Below are 20,935 nucleotides of genomic sequence, written 5' to 3'. Positions count from 1 at the left end.
CGCCTGCCTACTACTGGCATGGACTGGGACATAGGTGTAGGAACCTTTTATGTGAAATTCAAAAAAATGTGTATTTTAAAGCGTTCAAGATTCACGCTTATTTCTTCTATGATTCCAGGAGAGCAAAAAGCCCCCAATCTTATAATATCTATTTCTATTAATCACGCTACGAGGCTCAGCAAATGCAACATGACCAGGTAAACTTCACCGAAATCTCCTAGGAAACTATTAAAAGGTCATCAAGATATCACTATGAAGTTCGTCAAAGGCCCAATTCTTGAAGGGTTGTTCTAATCTTTAATCTTCAGTACCGAGAGCATCACAATGTCTGACCAGCCTAAAGTGGAAAGAACTTCCACGACTACATGTAGCTTCATGTTTCCAAATAGTGCTCACCCACAGGTTGCTTAGCAACTCAAAAAGTTCCACAAGACTCCCTCATAGGGAACATCAAGAAATATACATGGAAAATGCAATACTCCTTAAAGGTGTACTCCACTGCCTCAGCGTTCGGAACACTCTGTGCCAGCTGCGGGAGTTGTGATGTCACGCCACGCCCTGCCCCCTCAATGCAAGTTCCAAAGACTTGCATTGAGGGGGCGTGGAGTGATGTCACGAGGGGTGTGGCCATGATGTCACAACACCTGCACCCAGCGTTCAGAACACAATGTTCCAAATGCTGGAGCAGTGGAGAACCCCTTTAAACCATTTATTCACAAATTCCTGCAACTGATATGTTATGTAAGAAACTATTGCATCAAGTGAGAAAAGGAGACAAAAATACATAAAAGGCGTATAAACTATTGCCAGAAGTATCACTCTCCCGTTCTCTGCAGCTCCATCTCAAACATTACCCACTATAACCAACAGATAATACACTATATGTTGAACATACAGGTGTCACATGACGCAAGGAGACAAGGCTAAAAATCCTGACAATCCCCGTACACTGGAGCTAAAAGACCTGATCAGTAATACACGGCTCCAGGGTACAAAAAAAATAAAAACCATTCTCAATCTTCGATAAATCAGACCGGGCTGAGAGCTGGTTAATAGGAGTTTAAATCACAAGGAAATGAATCATCGATATACCCGATAAGTAATGTCTGAGTCTCACCACAATGAAGGCTACGGACAATAAATCCTACCGGTTATCAGGGATACAATTACATCCATAGTGACTTTAAGGATAGTTTTTTTTTTCCCCCTTCATATTTTATCCACTGATATGTATTTAGAGATAGAGTCCTCTGCAGTTTTTTTTGGCTCTTCCTCCCTTAACCTTCTTGCGATCCTATTACAATATAAAGTAAGAAATACTGTATTTGCTGGTTGTAGGCTAAACTGTCTGCAGCAGGAGCCTCCCCCCATTGCAGTAGATCATTAAGCCCCGCCCCTCTGCCACTACCCAGTTCTAAAAATGTAACAGATTAGTAAGAGATTACCTGTGCTGTTTCAAAACAATGGATTTGGGGTGCAATTCCGTACGGTCCTCTTGTAGGTTTGGGGGCTCTTTAAGAGGACATAAAATCATTCAGACAGGAAGTACTGTTCTTATCTGTCCAAGAACTGACAAAAAAACAACTAGACTTTGGGAACTATTTCAGGTCACGTCAAACTTACTTATCAAGATAAAATTATCGAGTGATACTTTTTTTGGCAAAAATAAACAATGTTTGCATCGGTTCCAGGGAGCACTCGATTCGGGACTATAGAGAAGGTCAAAACTCTCTTGAGATGACTGGACAAATTTTATATTTTAAGGTTAATTATTTAGATTTTATATTTAATGTTCTGCTGTCACACCAACTTTCCTCTTGCCATATTAAGTGCTATAAAACCGTACAGTCCGCAATTTTTTTTGTTATCTCAAACGAATACTGATATCAGTCAATCAGGGTGCCAGTCTTCATGAAAAAGGTTTAGAAACTTGTGGTTTTTCAAGAACGGCCAAGGACATGGCCTTTTTTTCCCCCCACTTGAAACAGCGCCACACCTTTCCATGGCTTCTACCTGGTATTGCAAAGCTTAGCTCCAATGAAGTAAATTGGGATGAGCTTCAATACCACATACGAACAGTGAACAAGTGTGGCGCTGTTTCTGGGATAAAGCAGCCATGTTTTCCTAAGATTTTATTATCACAAAAAGAACAGCAATGTCCTCCAAAAAAGCATTTAGCACAATAGATTTATAGGTAACATGGAAAAAAATATGGAATAAAAAATAAAAAGGCTAAAATCGTTTTTTTAATCAAAGTTTTAGATTGTTGTGAGAGTTTACAGATGAAGATAAGCAGGTCCCATTTGGGCTGTGTAAGTATTAAAATTGTGACACCCCCTCTGAGACAGACTATTCAAATGGGCAAAGAAAACAAAAAAAACAAAAACAAAACACTGATTATTTTATTAATAAAAACTGAATTTTTTTTCCAACTCAAACGTACCAGTCCTCTACGCAGTAAGGCACCCGATAACACAAAGTCTGCTCGACGAAACACACTTTACATATACACATAAATATATAAAAAATTAAATATCTGTTCGCTATTGAAAATATATCTGGGGAAAAAAAAAAAAGCAGAAAAGCAATGCTTCTTTATATACAGCACGGAAAGGTTAAAATTTTAAAAAGAAATTAAAAAAATTACTGTACAAAAGACTTGAGTTAAGTCTTTATAGCATCGGCGATGAATGTGATTATATATATATATATATATATATATATATATATAACCTCATGATCTTAAAAATCTGCCCTAAAATATGAGTGAAAAAAAAATAAATAAATAAACATTTAAGAGAAAATTGAAATATAGGTAAAATATATTTTTCAATGACTCCAGAGCATTATTGATGCACCCAAAAAATAGACCTAAAATAATTGTTTTATTCTTTTCCCCCTTTTTATTTTTATATTCACTTCTATTTTATGGCAATTTTTGGGGCTCATTAATTATGCTCTGAAGTAATTACCCCAGATCATTATTGAGGAGCCTAAAGATTTGCCCTAAAATAGTGAAAATTAAAAATAAAAAAACCACAAAGAATTTATGAACTTCTAACTAGCTGTGATAATATTCGGAGCTGAAATCTTACCCTTCTATCACACTGGATCCTGCATTGCAAGAACTAAATATTTTTTGGGACAAATGTAAGAAAATTCCAAAAGATGGAGGGAAATTAAAAAAATATATATGTTTAAAATCAATTATTGCTTGAGAATTAACTTGCACAAAATCATGGATAATACACGTAATCTGCTTTGAGACGCGCACATGGTTAGCGCTCAAGTTATTCAGCTTTTCCCTATATGAGCATTTCTGAACCAGGGCGCCTCCAGCTGTTGCAACACTACAACTCCCAGCATCCCCGGGTGGCCAGAGGCTCATAATAGATGGTTCTCTACAACTGCAGTCCATTGGATTATATGCACAAAAGCCATATGGGAAAATCCAACCTGATCTTTATTGGATCTCGGTGCGTATCTGGTGATCTGAGATTGGTTATAAAACTGCCAATCGTCAAACCGGGAGAGAGCGTAACCATTAAAACACTTTGTCAACTAAATATTGACAAAACTATAAATAATACTGCCCCCTATGGACATGAAAACAACTATAAATAATACTGCCCCCCTAGGGACATGAAAACAACTATAAATAATACTGCCCCCCTATGGACATGAAAACAACTATAATGATCCTGCCCTTCTGTGGGCAAAAGGACAACTATCATAATACTGTCCCTCATGGACTAGAATACAACTATTAGAATACAAGTACTAAGAATACTGCCCCCTATGGACAAGAGTGTAGATCTGGGATGGGTAGGGGACTATTGGTCAGGAACTGGTGGGGGGGGGGGGGGGGATATAGTCATCTTTGACCTAGGACAGGGGGGGGGTCCTAGGACCCCCCCCCCCCCCCCCCCCCGTCCTAGGTCAAAGATGACTATATCCCATAATCCCCTGTGTTATGACTAACTCGTAAGAGTATGCATTTTTAAAGAGTTTTGAAAATATGTGAGAGTTCATTTTTGTGCCACTTTAGGTTTTTTTTTGCGCCAAAAATTGCCAAATTTGGCACCAAAGTTTTTTTGTAAGTCATATTGGATTTTTTTTTTGCCCCAAAAATGCAGAGTTTGGTGCCAAAATTGCTGATTTTGCAGCCAAATTTTACATCCCTGAAAATTCTGGGGGAAGCATCTAATGTAATATCCCATGATCAATAGCGCCCAGTCAAGCAATAACTGTATAAATAAAACATTTCTAGGGCTAAAATGTAAGTTCAGGTGCAGTGGCCACGGAAAAAAATAAAAAAAAATAAAAAGGAAAAATAAACATTTTTTTTATACATTTTCCAATAATTATTTATTTTTCAATAAGTGATTAAATAACGCCTTTTCCCAAAAAAAATTTAAATAAGGAACAAAATACAAAAAAAAACTACAACCATTTCTGCGATTTCTGCACTAGTGTGAAATTTTTGATGTAAAAATGGATTCTCTTGAAAATATCATGTAAAACCTGAAATTTACATAGCCACGCCCACTTTTGCTAAACTGGTGTGACTAGTGCAAACCTTGGATAATTCTCATGTAAAACACTTTGGTATCCGGTGTGACCTTTTTTGCGGCAAAATTTTGGTGCAAAATTTTTGATGTGAAGAGTTTTGAATATGACTCCCAGTGTGTTAGGAATGTAGGTGTACATGTTCTTTAAAACTTTTGTATCAAGCCTGTTATTCGGGTCTTAAAGGGGTATTCGGCTGCTCAGCGTTTGGAACAAACTGTTCCGAACGCTGGAGCAGGCGCCGGCTGCTAGTGACGTCATAGCACAGCCCCCTTATGACGTCATGCCAGCGCCGCCTCAATGCAAGTCTATGGGAGGGGGCGTGACAGCCGTCACGCCCCCTCCAATAGACTTGCATTGAGGGGGCGGGGCTATGACTCCAGCGTTCTGAACAGTTTGTTCCAAATGCTGAGCAGCGGAGTACCCCTTAGACTGTTCTAACCAGGAACAGCAGGTTATGGGGATTAAGAGGTCCACATCTCGCAAATAGCGCATTCCCAAAATATTTGTATGTATTGTCATCTGTTTCTTTTCACATAATGCATCAATTTAGATTGGTGAGACAACATTTTGAGGATAAGGGTAAGTTCTGTTAGCATGGACAGGTTGTAATTTGGTGCTTTAAAACCGGGAGCCCGGAATGGTCACTCCGAGGACTGATAGGTCACAAATCCTAAAACAGCTCAAATCAAATAGAGTAGAATGGAAAAATATCACAAACAAAAAAGACAAAACAATCACAAGAATCTCACAGTAATAGAGTCAAAGTGCATTCAATAGGATGGCGATCAGGACTCACGAATTGGATATATGAATTATATGGGACAGTCTGGGGTGGGGTCCTCTTAAATGAAAAAAAAAAAGAAAAGTACACAAAAAAATATATATATATAAAAAAATTTGATTGAGATTGATATATATATATATATATATATATATATATATATATATCAATCACAAAAAATGGCCAATAAATCGCTATAAATAAATGATTTTTAAGTGTACATGTAAAAGGAGTAGTGTAGCCTAATACAACTTATCCCCTGTCCGCAGGATAGGGGATAAGTGCCTGATCGCGAGGGGGTCCAAACGCTGGGACCCCCTGCAATCTCCTGTATGGGGGCCCCAGCTCTGCCATAATGCCACGGCCAACACACCCCTCCATGTATCTCTATGGGAGAGTCGGAGATGCAGCGTTCGTACCTCCCCGCCTCTCCTATACAGCTGAATGGAGGGGGCGTGTCTGTCGACATGTTAGTGAGGTCAGAGACATGAGCATTTGCCGTGCAAAGCTGCAGCAGTGCTGGGTTCCCAAATGGGATACACTTATCCCCTAGAAGTTTCTAATGGGACGGAGTCAAAGTGTTTATCAGAACAAGCTGGGAGAAGTGCGCACTTGGTGCGTCCACCCACTACTCTGTGTCACATCATCATAAGACCCATCCAGGTCACGTGACACAGAGAAAGAAAAGAATGCACTAGGTGCACATGTGGGAGAGAAGCATGCAACCTTGTTGCTCACTCCTGGCTCGTTCTACTAATCGTTCTGGGTCTGAAAAACTCGTCATGTCCCGGGGTGCCTTCAGCTAGTGCAAAATTTCATCTGCCAGCATGCTTGGATAGCAAAAACTGTCCGGGCATGTTGGGAGTTGTAGTTCTGCAACAGCTGGAGACACCCTGGTTGGGAAACACTGCCCTAGGACATCAAATTTTAGTGCACTGGAATCAATTTCCCCATCAATAAAAACCACAAGTAACTTTAAAGTCCACGTGAGTGCGCCAAGTGCCAAAGCTTACTTAGTGTAGGAGATTATGATCTCCTGAAGGTTCAGGTTATATGCTGCTTATAAGAGCAATGCTGAGAGTTCTGCTGTGGGAGAGGCAGAGTTTTTCACTTGGTGAACTATAGAGGGGGTAAAAAGATTTGTAAAATAATAAAGATAAACCTGGAAATCTTTACACAGGACTGAGAGAGTCTCCCCAAGTTCACCAAACGAACAATTATTTTTTTTTTCCCTTGAAATTCACAATTCCCTTTTTCAGTGTCTCCAGCATCTTCACTAAGTGTAGTGTTTAAAAAAAATAAAAAGCAATGATACATAGGAAAGAATGGCCTGTTTGGAAAGCAAAACTGGTTGCTGAAAACAAAAAACACACAATCTACAGGTGAAAATAAACAAAATGACTATTAAATACCTCTGGCTCTTGATGCCCCTTACTGACACAGTTCAGTATACAAGAAAAAGGACTATGAGAAGCTGATTCTCAGTCTAAGGCTGCATTGTATAGGACCGGTAGAGGACTGTGCCCATCACAACTTCTCTCAATGCTTCCTACTTTAGAGAAAGTCTTTATAAAAAATTAAATTTAAAATTAAAAAAAGTGCTTAGAGCGAAGTGACGGACATACAGAGGAAGTGGGAGGGGTGGAAGCACTTGTAAACTGGAATGCCAGAACTGAGTAAGGTGTTCTAGACGCGGGGCAGGGTTATGGTTATGGCTGGAATTAATACTGAGAAAGCAGACGCAACGGTTATGGGCACCATGCCATCTTCACAGGACGAGACCCTACCAGCTAACTCGACGTACAAGAGAGAGAGACTGCAGTTATACTGATAATAGGAACACATATTAAAGGACCGAGGAAAGAATTGCTAAGGTGCTACTTCTAAAATCTAAAGTACATTTTTTAAATGTGTTTTTTATTTTCCGATCGACCCTTCCCGCTATCGTTCAGGTATCAGTCGTCGTCCAGAGCTTCTGTCTTGATCTCGCCTGTGCCTTGCCGGGCCAGTGCCAGGATGGTGTGATTGACGGCAGCCATTTCCACAGCTAGGGAGATGGGGTCCTGGTGATCGCTATGGCTGGTACTGTCATCCTAAGTATGTAGAGAAAAAGAGAAGCAAAGTGGCCAATTAAATCTCAACACGCGGCTACATAAATCGTGAAAACACCTAAAAACGTGCGCTCGGCTAAAGCTCGGCAGTATGCTCATTCGGCAAACATCTATCTCTTCTGAATCCCACAAACACACGTGAGCTTTGCCGAGAGTGCGCGTATGTATAATAAGGAGAAAGCCGCTGCCAGACACCTATTGCATTCTCAATTCTTCAACTTGAAAAAGACAAAAATGCTGGGTGATTTCAGCTCTGAAGACTATAAAGTATCCGTACATACCTCTCGTTAGTTAATTGAGCTCTCTGGCACAGAGTCTCCGCCCCTTACCAGTTAGTAACTCCCCTCTGTGCAGTGGTCACCACCTCTACTCTTTGCGGACAACTGGGTGTTTCCCTAAGCCTCTAAAGCACTGAATAACTCCACCCCTTCACAAGTTAGTCACGCCCCTCTAGGCAGTGGTCACCACCTCTACCCTTTGGAATCCACTGGGCGTCCCCCCTCGGCATGTAGAGTCCTGAACAGCTCCATTCCCTTACCAATAAGACACACCCCTCTGTGTAGTGGTCACCACCTTTACCCCCAATTGACAGGGAAATGACTAAATAGGGAAGGGGCAGAGCTGTGCTGGGCTCTAGCGGCCAAGGGAAATGCCCAATGGGCACCGAAGCCTAATTTGCATATCTATTTAAACTCTGTTATACTGGCACCAGATAGGTCAATTACCTAATGAGAAGTATATACGGATTCAGGGTCAAAAGCCGTATACAGCCATAACCTTACGTTATACCCTAAAAACAGGTCCACTTTAGCCCAGTGTTTTTCAACCAGCATGCCTCCAGCTGTCGCAAAGTTACAACTCACAGCATACCTGGACAGCTTACACAGCATACCTGGTGATGTCCGGCATTAACCCTTTAGATGCTGTGATCAAAGTTGATTGCGGTATCTAAAAGTCCTGAAATTAACTGTCGGTAGCTCAAGGATGCTGATTGGGATCACCGCGGTGTCACGATGAGCTGAGAGGATGGCCGGAGGTCCCTTACCGTGCTCCGTGCTGTCCGATTGTCGCTCCTCTACTGCAGCCAGCCATGACAGGCAGTAGTAAAGGAGCGCCAATAACACTGATCAATGCTATGCTATTGCATGTAATAGCCCCCTATGGAGACTAAAAAATAGTAAAAAATAAATAAATGTGAATGAACCCCTTCCCTAATAAACGTTTGACACCCCTCTTTTCAAAATGTTTAAATAAAAAAATAAAAAAAAATCTTTTTTTTATAAAAAAAGCCCTTCATCTAATAAAAACTGGAACAAAAAAAACGGTCACGATAAAAAAAAAAAAAAGTATTGGTAATTGGCATCAGCAAGTACTTAAAAAAAAAAAAAAGTATTGTTTTCTGCAAAAAAAAAATTGGGTTTTAATAATTTTTTTTTTTTTGCATTTTGATGTAACATCCCGCAACAATTTTTTTCTACTAGAGTCCAGAGGCTCACCTGTTCAGAGTAGTCATTTCCGTCCACATCGTCGCTGTTCGAATGACCCCCAGGACTTTGTACATCGATGCCATGACTCTCCAGGATTGCTGCTTCTTCGAAAAAACCAAATATGGCCCTAAATTATCTGAAATAGTAATATAAACCCTCCAAAAACACACCATCACCCGGGAAATGGACAGGAAAAAGTGTGCGGCAGTATTATATTGAGGGGCCCAGTGTGTGGCAGTATTATATTGAGGGGTATAGTGTGCGGCAGTATTATATTGAGGGGTAAAGTGTGTGGCGGTATTATATTCAGGGTACAGTGTGTGGCAGTATTATATCCAGGGGCACAGTGGGTGGCAATATTATATTGAGGGGCCCAGTGTGTGGCAGTATTATATTCAGGGGCACAGTGGGTGGCAATATTATATTGAGGGGCCCAGTGTGTGGCAGTATTATATTGAGGGGTACAGTGTGTGGCAGTATTATATTGAGGGGTACAGTGTGTGGCAGTATTATATTGAGGGGTACAGTGTGTGGCAGTATCATAATCAGGGGCACAGTATGCGACAGTATTATAATCAGGGAGCACAGTGTGTGGCAGTATTATATTCAGGGGGCACAGTGTGCAGTAGTTTTATATTCAGTGGACACAGTGTCTGGCAGTATTATATCCAGGGGGCACAGTGTGAGGCAGTATTATATCCAGGGGGCACAGTGAATGGCAGTGTTATATTCAGGGGGCACAGTGTGAGGAAGTATAATGTTCAGGGGGCACAGTGACTGGCAGTATAATATTCAGGTGGCACAGTGTGTGGCAGTATTATATCCAGGGGGCACAGTGTGAGGCAGTATTATATTCAGGGGCCACAGTGAGTGGCAGTATTATATCCAGGGGGCACATCATGAGGCAGTATTATATTCAAGGGCACAGTGTGTGGCAGTATTATATTCAGGGGTACAGTGTGTGGCAGTATTACATCCAGGGGTACAGTGTGTGGCATTATTATATTCAGGGGGCAGTGTGTGGCATTATTATATTCAGGGGCGCAGTGTGTGGCGGTATTATGTTCAGGGGCACAGTGTGTGGCAGTATTATATCCAGGGGGCTCAGTGTGTGGCATTATTATATTCAGGGGGCAGTGTGTGGCATTATTATATTCAGGGGCACAGTGTGTGGCAGTATAATATTCAGGAGGCACAGTGTGTGGCAGTATAATATTCAGGAGGCACAGTGTGTGGCAGTATAATATTCAGGAGGCTCAGTGTGTGGCAGTATAATATTGAGGGGGCACAGCGGACTAAAAAAATGCTAAGGATGGGTGGTAGAAAGGAAAACGCTAAGGAAGGTGGAGAGGAAGAGTTTTAGGGTGAGAGGCAGAAGGGGAAAGGCTAAGTTGGGGGGGGGGGGGGATCAGAGGAAGAACAAAAAAACAAAAAAAAAGGGGTGGAAAGAGGAGATGGTAGACAGACATACTGTGACTTAAGATTCACTTCAGATATAGCTGGTACTTCTGATATTCCTATATCCCCATTTAACCCTATAATCACTACATAAGCCATGAACAAAACCAACATTATCAGACATATTATGGTAATAAGAGACTAAATTTATGGCTAATGAACATTCCGGATGCATATGTATGGGCTAATTATACATGGAGGAGCAATAAATGTAACAAGCTGCTGGAGACGGAGAATACAAATAAAAGCTCCACAATGTGCCGCCAAACTAAATCCCCAGACTCAGGACCCGTACGTGTCACCCCCCCCCCCACCCTCCCCAGGTTATTGCTCTCAACACGTCGTGTTACGGGCTTGTTTGCCTTACGCTCTAATTACCAGGATTCCGTCTCCTGCTCCTCAGTAAGGGATTTTTCTGGTGATACAATTTCAAGGGGTTTTTTTTTTTCACTTTTTTTTTTTTTTTTTAGGGAGGTACGAGGACGGGGGAACAATGGATTAAAAATTAATTGAAATTCTTGTATCAATTTAGGATAGATAAGATCTTAAAGGACAAGTATGAAAAAAAAGCAAAAAAAAAAAAAGAACCTTATCCGAGCGCTGGGGCGCTCGCTATCTCCTGTTTGGAGCCCTGGCTCTCCTTCCCAGTGGCGTGTCACGACCCCCGCCCGAAGCTACGCTTCGGGCGGGGGTCATGACGCGCCACTGGGAAGGAGAGTCGGGGCTCCAAACAGGAGATCGCGGGGGGCCCCAGCGCACAGGCCCCCTGCAATCTAAAACGTTATAATAGTTTTTTTTTTACATGACACTTGTCCTTTAACGTATAGGATGGGGGGGGGGGGGGGGGGTGAAGTGATATACGTGATGTAGCAGGGGACAGGAGAGCATTCAAAATTTTTTCCCCAAAAATGTATATAGGTATAGTCACAATGTGAAGAAGCTCGGTACGGCTGTGCCGCGAAACATTACCGATATTGGCTCTTCTCTTAATCTCCTTCCGCCTGTTGGCGAACCAGTTGTACACTTTCAAGGAGGTGACGCGCTCCAGGTCAGACAGCTTCTTGCCTGTAATAACAAATTACATCACGCCCAAGGTTACTATAAAAAGCTCAAAGGCTAACTAAAACCATGTTCACACCATGTTTATGGCGCACAATGGCCATTTATGCTGCAAAAAACTTTACCGCATATTCGGCATTAGAGATGAGCAAACCCGAGATTACTATGGAAGCTCAAAGGCTAAATAAAACTTATGTGAATAACCAAATCTGAATCTCAAGCAACAGGGGGTCGATTTGTTTTTGGTCTAGAAAAAGTAGTTTCGCTCTCCAAGTGCAATTTACAATTCTAGGGAGTTGTAAAACTTTGCAAAGCGGAACTACTTTTTCTAGACATCTTGTGCTGCGCCGGTTGAGTTGTTCTGTCTAGAAAAAGTAGTTCTGCTTGGCCCAACTTTTCTAGGCAAATGTTAAACTTTGCAAAGCGGAACAACTTTTTCTAGACAGAATAACATCACCACCGCCGCTTAATATGTCTAGAAAAAGTAGTTCCGCTTTGCAAAGTTTTACAATTCCCCAGAAAAGTCATGCCAAGCAGAACTACTTTTTCTAGACAGAACAACTTAACCGATGCAGCACAAGATGTCTAGAAAAAGTAGCTCTGCTTGGCATGACTTTTCTGGGGAATTGTAAAACTTTGCAAAGCGGAACTACTTTTTCTAGACATATTAAAGGGAATCAATCATCAGATTTTACCCTATATAACACTTGGCAAAGCGTTATATAGGGTAAAATCTTTATTTTCACCATTTCCGGGGGACGCTCCTGCCCCCAGGGATGGTGAAGATATGAAGTTATAAACTAGTCACCGCCGCAAGTAGTCACCTGGGCGGGGAGCTCTTCTCACCTACTCCCGTTCTTCGGCCGGGAACGACGCCCCCTCAGCTTGATTGATGGGCAGCGTCATTGCTCTGCTCCGTCTGTTCAGTGAGCGGAACAATGGTGCGGCCCATCAATCAAGCGGAGGGGGCGTCGCTCCCGGCCGAAGAACGGGAGTAGATGAGAAGAGCTCCCCGCCCAGGTGACTACTTACGGCTTAGGCGGTGACAAGTTTATAACTTCATATCTTCACCTTCCCTGGGGGCAGGAGCGTCCCCCGGGGATGGTGAGGACAACAAATTTACCCTATATAACGCTTTGCCAAGCATTATATAGGGTAAAATCTGATGATTGGTTCCCTTTAAGCGGCGGTGGTGATGTTATTCTGTCTAGAAAAAGTAGTTCCTCTTAGCAAAGTTTAACATTTGCCTAGAAAAGTTGTGCCAAGCAGAACTACTTTTTCTAGACAGAACAACTCAACACGCGCAGAAGAAGATGTCTAGAAAAAGTAGTTACGCTTTGCAAAGTTGTATAATTTCCTGGAAAAGTCATGCCACACTTTTTCCAGGGAATCTGAGCACTTGGAAAGCGGCACTACTTTTTTTTTAGACTGCAAAAGCTGACCGACACTGATTGAGTTTTAGGATTTTGCCTACTAGTTTGCTCATCTCTAGCAGTTAAACGCTTTGCCTATCAAATCACCACCGGTTATAGATCAGTGTTAACCAAACAATAGGGGAGGGTTGATGTAATGCTTTGTTTCCCCAACCAGGGTGCCTCCAGCTGTTGCAAAACTACAACTCCCAGTGATGGCGGTAGAGTTGTTTTGTCTAGAAAAAAAAGGAAGGAAAGTTTAAAACTTTGCAAAGCGGAATTGCTGCTTAAGAGGTCTAGAAAAAGTAGTTCCGCTTTACAAAGTTTTATAATTCCCGAGAAAAGTCATGCCAAGCGGAACAATTTCTTCTAGAACAACACGACTGCAGTCGCTTAAGAGGTCCAAAAAAAGTAGTTCCGCCCTGCAAAGTTCCACAATTCCTTGGAAAAGTCAGGCCACACTTTTTCCAGGGAATCTGCATGGAAAGCGGTACTTTTTTTTTTTTTTTTTTTGTAAGACCAAAACGACTGATGCTGCTTAAGATACGGGATTGCTCATCTGTAGCAGTTGTTACCAAACTATTGTTACCCAAACAGGGTGCCTCCAGCTGTGTCAAAACTACAACTTCCAGCATGCCCGGACAGCCGCTGGCTGTCCGGGCATGCTGGGAGTTGTGGTTTTGCCACAGCTGGAGGCACTATGTTTGGGAAACACTAATGTATATAAACATGTAGTACAAAAATGGTGCAAGGCACAACGCTCTTTTGTCCAGTTATCTTTCTTTTTATTTGTTTTATTAATACATACATGTGACTATTTAGCAGATTCATAGAACAGGTGTTAGTTTTGCACAGCGTCAAGGGGAGGTTATGATAAATCTCGCTGAATGTATTCGCTACATTATATACCTTTACAAATTTTAAAAAAAAATGCAAATGTTAGGAAAAAATAAATAAGTAAATAAATAAAACACTGCACATTGGGAATTAAACTGCTTGGAGGCTTCATTTGCATCAGGAACCATATTGCCTGATGGGGTATGAATACAAATAATGTAAAGAGGTTAGAGCAAAATGAAGGGTGTATACGATGAAAAGTGGGGGCTCGTCCGGGCGGAAAACAAAACAAAGTTACATTCTTCTGCCTTGCTTCTAAGTAAATATCTCAATGTGAGTGCAACCTGACGAATCTGCCCAAGCTGCAACACCTGGAAACATGTCGGAGCTTCTTAACCTTGAGAATCAGGAGCCGCCGCTGTCATTCCTGTGCACCTTACATCAGCCGATGCCAAAGCCAACTTGGCACAGCGTTTTTTTTTTAAGCGGGCTGGCTTCCCACCAAGGCCTTTAATAGAGAATGAATTATTGTTCAGACATGAATTATGTAGATAGCTGTGATGATTTTTTTTTTTTACATAACATTTCAAGGTCTTTGCTGAATAATACGGTAAAGATGACAAAACAAAACATCCTCCCAGTGGCATTTTTGCGAGGGTGTGAAACTGGTGCCGGTGACTCTGAACAACAAGAGAGGTCACTGGTGGGAACCTTTACTGGCTGCGAGCCTAGCCGGGAATCAGCAGGATACTACTCTGCGGGAGATACTCGTCCTTCTGTGTACCGTGGGTACAATAAATGCACAGTCATACTGTGCTCAACTGAAGGAAGATCTCTGTTCTTGAACATTCTTTCTATATGGGGTTCAGCCATCAGTTCTCTCTCAACCCCTATACATGCACGGTCGGTACAGAGGAGCAACAATGTATTCTAAATGGGGAGTGGGAAGAAAACTTTTGCCTAGCGTGGGACGAATTTACAGTAATTTACAGTTTGGACATATCTGAAAGTACCTTCTGTCCTGGTCCGTCCTTCCATTCCTTTCTTTCGTTTATCCTTCCGACCGCCCGTCCTTCCCTCGGTCCTTCCGACCGCCCGTCCTTCCCTCGGTCCTTCCGACCGCCCGTCCTTCCCTCGGTCCTTCCGACCGCCCGTCCTTCCCTCGGTCCTTCCGACCGCCCGTCCTTCCCTCGGTCCTTCCGACCGCCCGTCCTTCCCTCGGTCCTTCCGACCGCCCGTCCTTCCCTCGGTCCTTCCGACCGCCCGTCCTTCCCTCGGTCCTTCCGACCGCCCGTCCTTCCCTCGGTCCTTCCGACCGCCCGTCCTTCCCTCGGTCCTTCCGACCGCCCGTCCTTCCCTCGGTCCTTCCGACCGCCCGTCCTTCCCTCGGTCCTTCCGACCGCCCGTCCTTCCCTCGGTCCTTCCGACCGCCCGTCCTTCCCTCGGTCCTTCCGACCGCCCGTCCTTCCCTCGGTCCTTCCGACCGCCCGTCCTTCCCTCGGTCCTTCCGACCGCCCATCCTTCCCTCGGTCTGAGGCAGGGGTGGCATGTTTTTGTAACAATAATTATTAAAATACTCCCAAGTTATTCCTTATCCATTGTGCAAGCTGATCATTGGGGGTCTGATTGCTGGGTCCTGCCCTACAATCATAACAAGAACATAGAGGACATGTCATAAATTGAGCGCCTCTCATTTTTAGGGCAGTTTTCCCCACGTTACAATCAGTTTAAAGGGGTATTCCCACATCTACATTACAGGGGATAACAAGTTGATCAGTGAGGGATCCAAATGCTCAGACCATGACTGATAAGTAAAGCACATTGTGCGCAACTCATTCTGGGGACAATATTCTGAATCCTGAGGGTCTCTGGGGTAGGGTCAAAATCAAAAAAGACCCGACTGCGGCGATCCCAGAGACCCGACTGCGGCGATCCCAGAGACCCGACTGCGGCGATCCCAGAGACCCGACTGCTGTATTCCATCCTTACATATTGGTGCCAAATATCCGCCTCTAATCTCCCCCCCAGCACATTGTTGACCTGACATGGTCGGCACACGTGTCACACTCACCTGGTTTCTGTATTACAGCGTTGCAAGCGTTGGCGATTTCCTCTCGTTTGGCTTCGTCAGGATACTGGTTCTCATTAAAATAGCTGAAAAATACAAGTGTTCACAATTACCAGTGATCTTCTATGTAAGAGACCAAGAGCGCTCACTCCATCCCGTGCTACGTATTGTAGACAGAAGCCTTAGGGTCTATTCACACAGCAGAATTTCCACCTCAAATAAAAGCCCAATACACTTCTATGGGATTCCGCACTCCCTTTGACACTTCAGAATTTCCGCAAGCGGAAATTCCGAAGTGTCAACGGGAGTGCGGAATCCCATGGAAGCACGTGGGGCTTTCATTTGAGGCAGAAATTCCGCCGTGTGAGTAGACCCTTAGACGTGTTAGATATGAGGACGGTCACATAGTGTGTGTGTGTGTGTGTGTGTGTGTATATATATATGTGTGTATGTGTGTGTATATATATGTGTGTGTGTGTGTATATATGTGTGTGTGTGTATATATGTGTATATATGTGTGTGTGTGTGTATGTGTGTGTATATATGTGTGTATATGTGTGTGTGTATATATGTGTGTATATGTGTGTATGTGTGTGTGTATATATGTGTGTGTATATATATGTGCGTATATATGTGTATATATGTGCGTATGTGTACATTTGTGTGTATGTGTGTGTGTGTGTGTGTTCGTGTATGTGCGTGCATGTGCGTGCGTGCGTGTGTGTGTATGTATGTATGTGCATGCGTATGTGCGTGTGTAAAAATGTAATATACACATATATACATACGCACAAACTGCATCATGTCTCCAGTATTCTGTGTTACAGTATGGTTTCTACATTGCAGCAACAATGGATGCCACTTGAATGGAACACTCCAAGATGGATATACATTTTTTGGTCCGTATCATGCACACTCACTAGACCAACAGCTCCATCTGTTTTATTCCAGCACAGTTGCATCCATACATTTCATTACTGTAACTTGGTCACGTTATCACCACCCACAGAAAATCAGTCTTTAATGTGTCAGAGGAAGTGCTCAGTCCTGGGACAGCTGACTTCCTGTGGAATACGGGATGACATCACCTATCAGATCCCTCCTGGAAGCTTTTAGACCCCTCCCAGCTCTATCTGTATACTGCTGCTATCTCTACGGGATCATCATATATTGTATTTATACACCTCACCTCCCAGCTCTATTTATATACAGCTGCTGCTATCTCTATGGGATCAGGATTAAAGAAGTTATACACCTCCCCTCCCTAGTTATATGTATATACTGCTGCTATCTAAATGGGTTCAGGATATATTGTAGTTATACACTTTCCCTCCAGCTCTATCTGTATACTGCTGCTATCGCTACGGGATCAGGATATATTGTAGTTATACACCTCTCTTCCAGCTTTATCTGTATACTGCTGCTATTACTATGGGATCAGGATATATATATATATATATGTATATATATATATATATATATATATATATATAGGAGTTAAAGACCTCCCCTCCAGCTCTATCTGTATACTGCTGCTGCTATCTCTATGGGATCAGGGTAAACCATATTTATACACCTCCACTCCAGCTCTATCTGTATACTGCTGCTACCTCTACGGGATCATGAAAAATAGTAGTTAAAACACCACACCTCAGGCTGTGTTCACTCCTTGCATTTTTTTGTATTTTTTTGTGATTTTCCCCAAATTGCCACAAAAATGGTGATGTTTTACTGCAATTGTGCACCATAAACTGCCCAAATGAAGTAAAATCTGTGGAAAATGAAGTCAACTTATTTTTAAATTTATCAACTCTGGTTGTAGGTCAAATAGCCATAAAACGCACTTTGAATAAGAAAACGTATCAAAATTGCACTTAATGTGAACTGACCCCAACTCATTTATGAGCCTAATCGGTTCCCCTGGGTGACCTCCAGCACCAGCAGCCTCATTATATGACTAGGTGCAGTGATCAGACTCCCCCCCCCCCCCTGCAAAGCCAGAGGATTCGTAGGAAATGTAGACAGTGTTAGGAAACTTTTTTAAAGATAGAATTGTAATCAATATGGCTAAAAAAAAAACATGCCTGCCACATCAGCTAAAACAGGTAAGGACAAGGCATACACAATAACCTCTACATTATTCTATAATAATAGCCTATGGTGCATTATATAAGGAAAACTTGACCTGCCATAGGCTTTAGGGCTCCTTTAAATTAACCCCGTCCAGCCCAGCAGACTAACATGCCTCTCCTCTACCCAGAGAGCATTAGGGTTCCTGTACCAGCCTATGCGGCGATGTAAATGCACAAACTAAATTGGATCCAGTAAAACCAAGATCAAGATATAATATTATTACTCCAGACACTTGGCCCCCGTCCATTCTACTCTCAATGCTGAAAATCAGCTTCGGAGGCTTTTTGGAACAGTAACAATCGATATAAGATGGAAGAGCGAGATTAGAAAAAAAATAATAATAATACAAAAAAAAGAATTGATAGCACATTTATACTGTAATGCAGCACAAAGGGAACTGCGCTTGATCACGAGCTCAACTCTTTGATCGTCCGAGACATCGCAGTATTATAGGAAAACCATGGCTGGACCCCAAGTCGTGTCAGATGTTAACTCATATGGTGCCAAAGCCTAAAATAGTGCGCTTCAAGCTGTTGGAAATCTACAACTCCCAGCATGCACGGACAGCCAAAGCCAACATGCTGGGAGATGTAGTTATAAAAAAGCTGGAGGCACCTTAGAAGGGACTATTCTGCTGGTGGGATCACTGTGTACATACATTACATTACTTATCCTGTACTGATCCTGAGTTATATCCTGTATTATACTCCAGAGCTGTACTCACTATTCTGCTGGTGAGGTCACTGTGTACATACATTACATTACTTATCCTGTACTGATCCTGAGTTATATCCTGTATTATACCCCAGAGCTGTACTCACTATTCTGCTGGTGGGGTCACTGTGTACATACATTACATTACTTATCCTGTACTGATCCTGAGTTATATCCTGTATTATACTACAGAGCTGTACTCACTATTCTGCTGGTGAGGTCACTGTGTAGATACATTACATTACTTATCCTGTACTGATCCTGAGTTATATCCTGTATTATACTCCAGAGCTGTACTCACTATTCTGCTGGGGAGATCACTGTGTACATACATTACATTACTTATCCTGAACTGATCCTGAGTTATATCCTGTATTATACTCCAGAGCTGTACTCACTATTCTGCTGGTGAGGTCACTGTGTACATATATTACATTACCTACCCTGTACTGATCCTGAGTTATATCCTGTATTATACTCCAGAGCTGTACTCACTATTCTGCTGATGGGGTCACTGTGTACATACATTACTTATCCTGTACTGATCCTGAGTTATATCCTGTATTATACTCCAGAGCTGTACTCACTATTCTGCTGGTGAGGTCACTGTGTACATACATTACATTACTTATTCTGTACTGATCCTGAGTTGTATCCTGTATTATACTCCAGAGCTGTACTCACTATTCTGCTGGTGGGGTCACTGCGTACATACATTACATTACTTATCCTGTACTGATCCAGAGTTATATCCTGTATTATACTCCAGAGCTGTACTCACTATTCTGCTGGTGAGGTCACTGTGTACATACATTACATTACTTATCCTGTACTGATCCTGAGTTATATCCTGTATTATACTCAAGAGCTGTACTCACTATTCTGCTGGTGAGGTCACTGTGTACATACATTACATATCTAGGATAAGAAATGCAATGTATGTACACAGTGATCTCACCAGCAGAATAGTGAGTACAGCTCTGGAGTATAATACAGGATATAACTCAGTATCAGTACAGGATAAGTAATGTAATATATGTACACAGTGACCTCACCAGCAGAATAGTGAGTACAGCTCTGGAGTATAATACAGGATATAACTCAGGATCAGTACAGGATAAGTAATGTAATGTATGTACACAGTGACCTCACCAGCAGAATAGTGAGTACAGCTCTGGATTATAATACAGGATATAACTCAGGATCAGTACAGGATAAGTAATGTAATGTATGTACATAGTGACCCCACCAGCAGAATAGTGAGTACAGCTCTGGAGTATAATGCAGGATATAACTCAGGATCAGTACAGGATAAGTAATGTAATATATGTACACAGTGACCTCACCAGCAGAATAGTGAGTAGAGCTCTGGAGTATAATACGGGATATAGCTCAGGATCAGTACAGGATAAGTAATGCATGTACACAGATGTTTGAAGATTCAGGGATCAGTCCTTACCTTTCCATGACGGCCAAACATTCCTTTCTCCACGTGAAACGACTTCCCCGTCGTAACCTGAAGGTACCGGAGGTGGCGGTGACTGGGGGCGGGGTTTGTCTCCACTCTGTGTCGTCTATGGGGATGGGCGCTGGCCTCATACTTAGCGTTGCACCTGTAAGAAACATTAACGAAACTTAATTTTCCCTGTAGGAGATGAGCTCCATTTTAACCCCTTAACGTCCTGCGCCGGCTCCCGCGATATGAAGCGGGATCGCGCCGCGATCCCGCATCATATCACGTGGGTCCCGGCGCTAATCAACAGCCGGGACCCGCGGCTAATACCACACATCGCCGATCGCGGCAATGTGCGGTATTAACCCTTTAGAAGCGGCGGTCAAAGCTGACCGCCGCTTCTAAAGTGAAACTGAAAGTATCCCGGCTGCTCAGTCGGGCTGTTCGGGACCGCCGCGGTGAAATCGCGGCGTCCCGAACAGCTGATCGGACACCGGGAGGGCTCTTACCTGCCTCCTCGGTGTCCGATCGACGAATGACTGCTCCGTGCCTGAGATCCAGGCAGGAGCAGTCAAGCGTCGATAATGCTGATCACAGGCGTGTTAATACACGCCTGTGATCAGGATGAGAGATCAGTGTGTGCAGTGTTATAGGTCCCTATGGGATAATAATGATCAGTGTGTGCAGTGTTATAGGTCCCTATGGGATAATAATGATCAGTGTGTGCAGTGTTATAGGTCCCTATGGGATAACAATGATCAGTATAAGAGATCAGTGTGTGCAGTGTTATAGGTCCCTATGGGACCTATAACACTGCAAAAAAAAAAGTAAAAAAAAGTGTTAATAAAGG

General features: G+C 42.7%; 1 protein-coding gene across 4 annotated transcripts in view; it reads right to left on the bottom strand.

Annotated features, from left to right (window-relative positions):
• Nucleotides 1-7,234: 7,234 nt before the first annotated feature.
• HMBOX1 (homeobox containing 1) overlaps nucleotides 7,235-20,935 on the bottom strand; it is a 130,096-nt gene continuing 116,395 nt past the window's right edge. For 2 of the 4 annotated variants that reach the window (XM_056563822.1, XM_056563823.1), the window contains exons 6-10: nucleotides 20,092-20,245; nucleotides 15,789-15,871; nucleotides 11,379-11,474; nucleotides 8,961-9,055; nucleotides 7,235-7,446 (exon numbers count right to left, since the gene is read on the bottom strand). In XM_056563822.1, the coding sequence (XP_056419797.1) occupies nucleotides 7,309-7,446; nucleotides 8,961-9,055; nucleotides 11,379-11,474; nucleotides 15,789-15,871; nucleotides 20,092-20,245 (566 nt within the window). In that variant the 3' untranslated portion in view covers nucleotides 7,235-7,308. The remainder of the gene's footprint in view (nucleotides 7,447-8,960; nucleotides 9,056-11,378; nucleotides 11,475-15,788; nucleotides 15,872-20,091; nucleotides 20,246-20,935) is intronic. The other 2 variants (XM_056563824.1, XM_056563825.1) reach the window with 2 other exon arrangements.

Source organism: Hyla sarda, chromosome 3 (assembly GCF_029499605.1).
Source record: "Hyla sarda isolate aHylSar1 chromosome 3, aHylSar1.hap1, whole genome shotgun sequence".
In the NCBI taxonomy this organism is placed as follows: Eukaryota; Metazoa; Chordata; class Amphibia; order Anura; family Hylidae; genus Hyla; species Hyla sarda.
The sequence above is the reverse complement of the archived record's forward strand: the minus strand, read 5'-3'. Positions and strand labels throughout refer to the sequence as shown.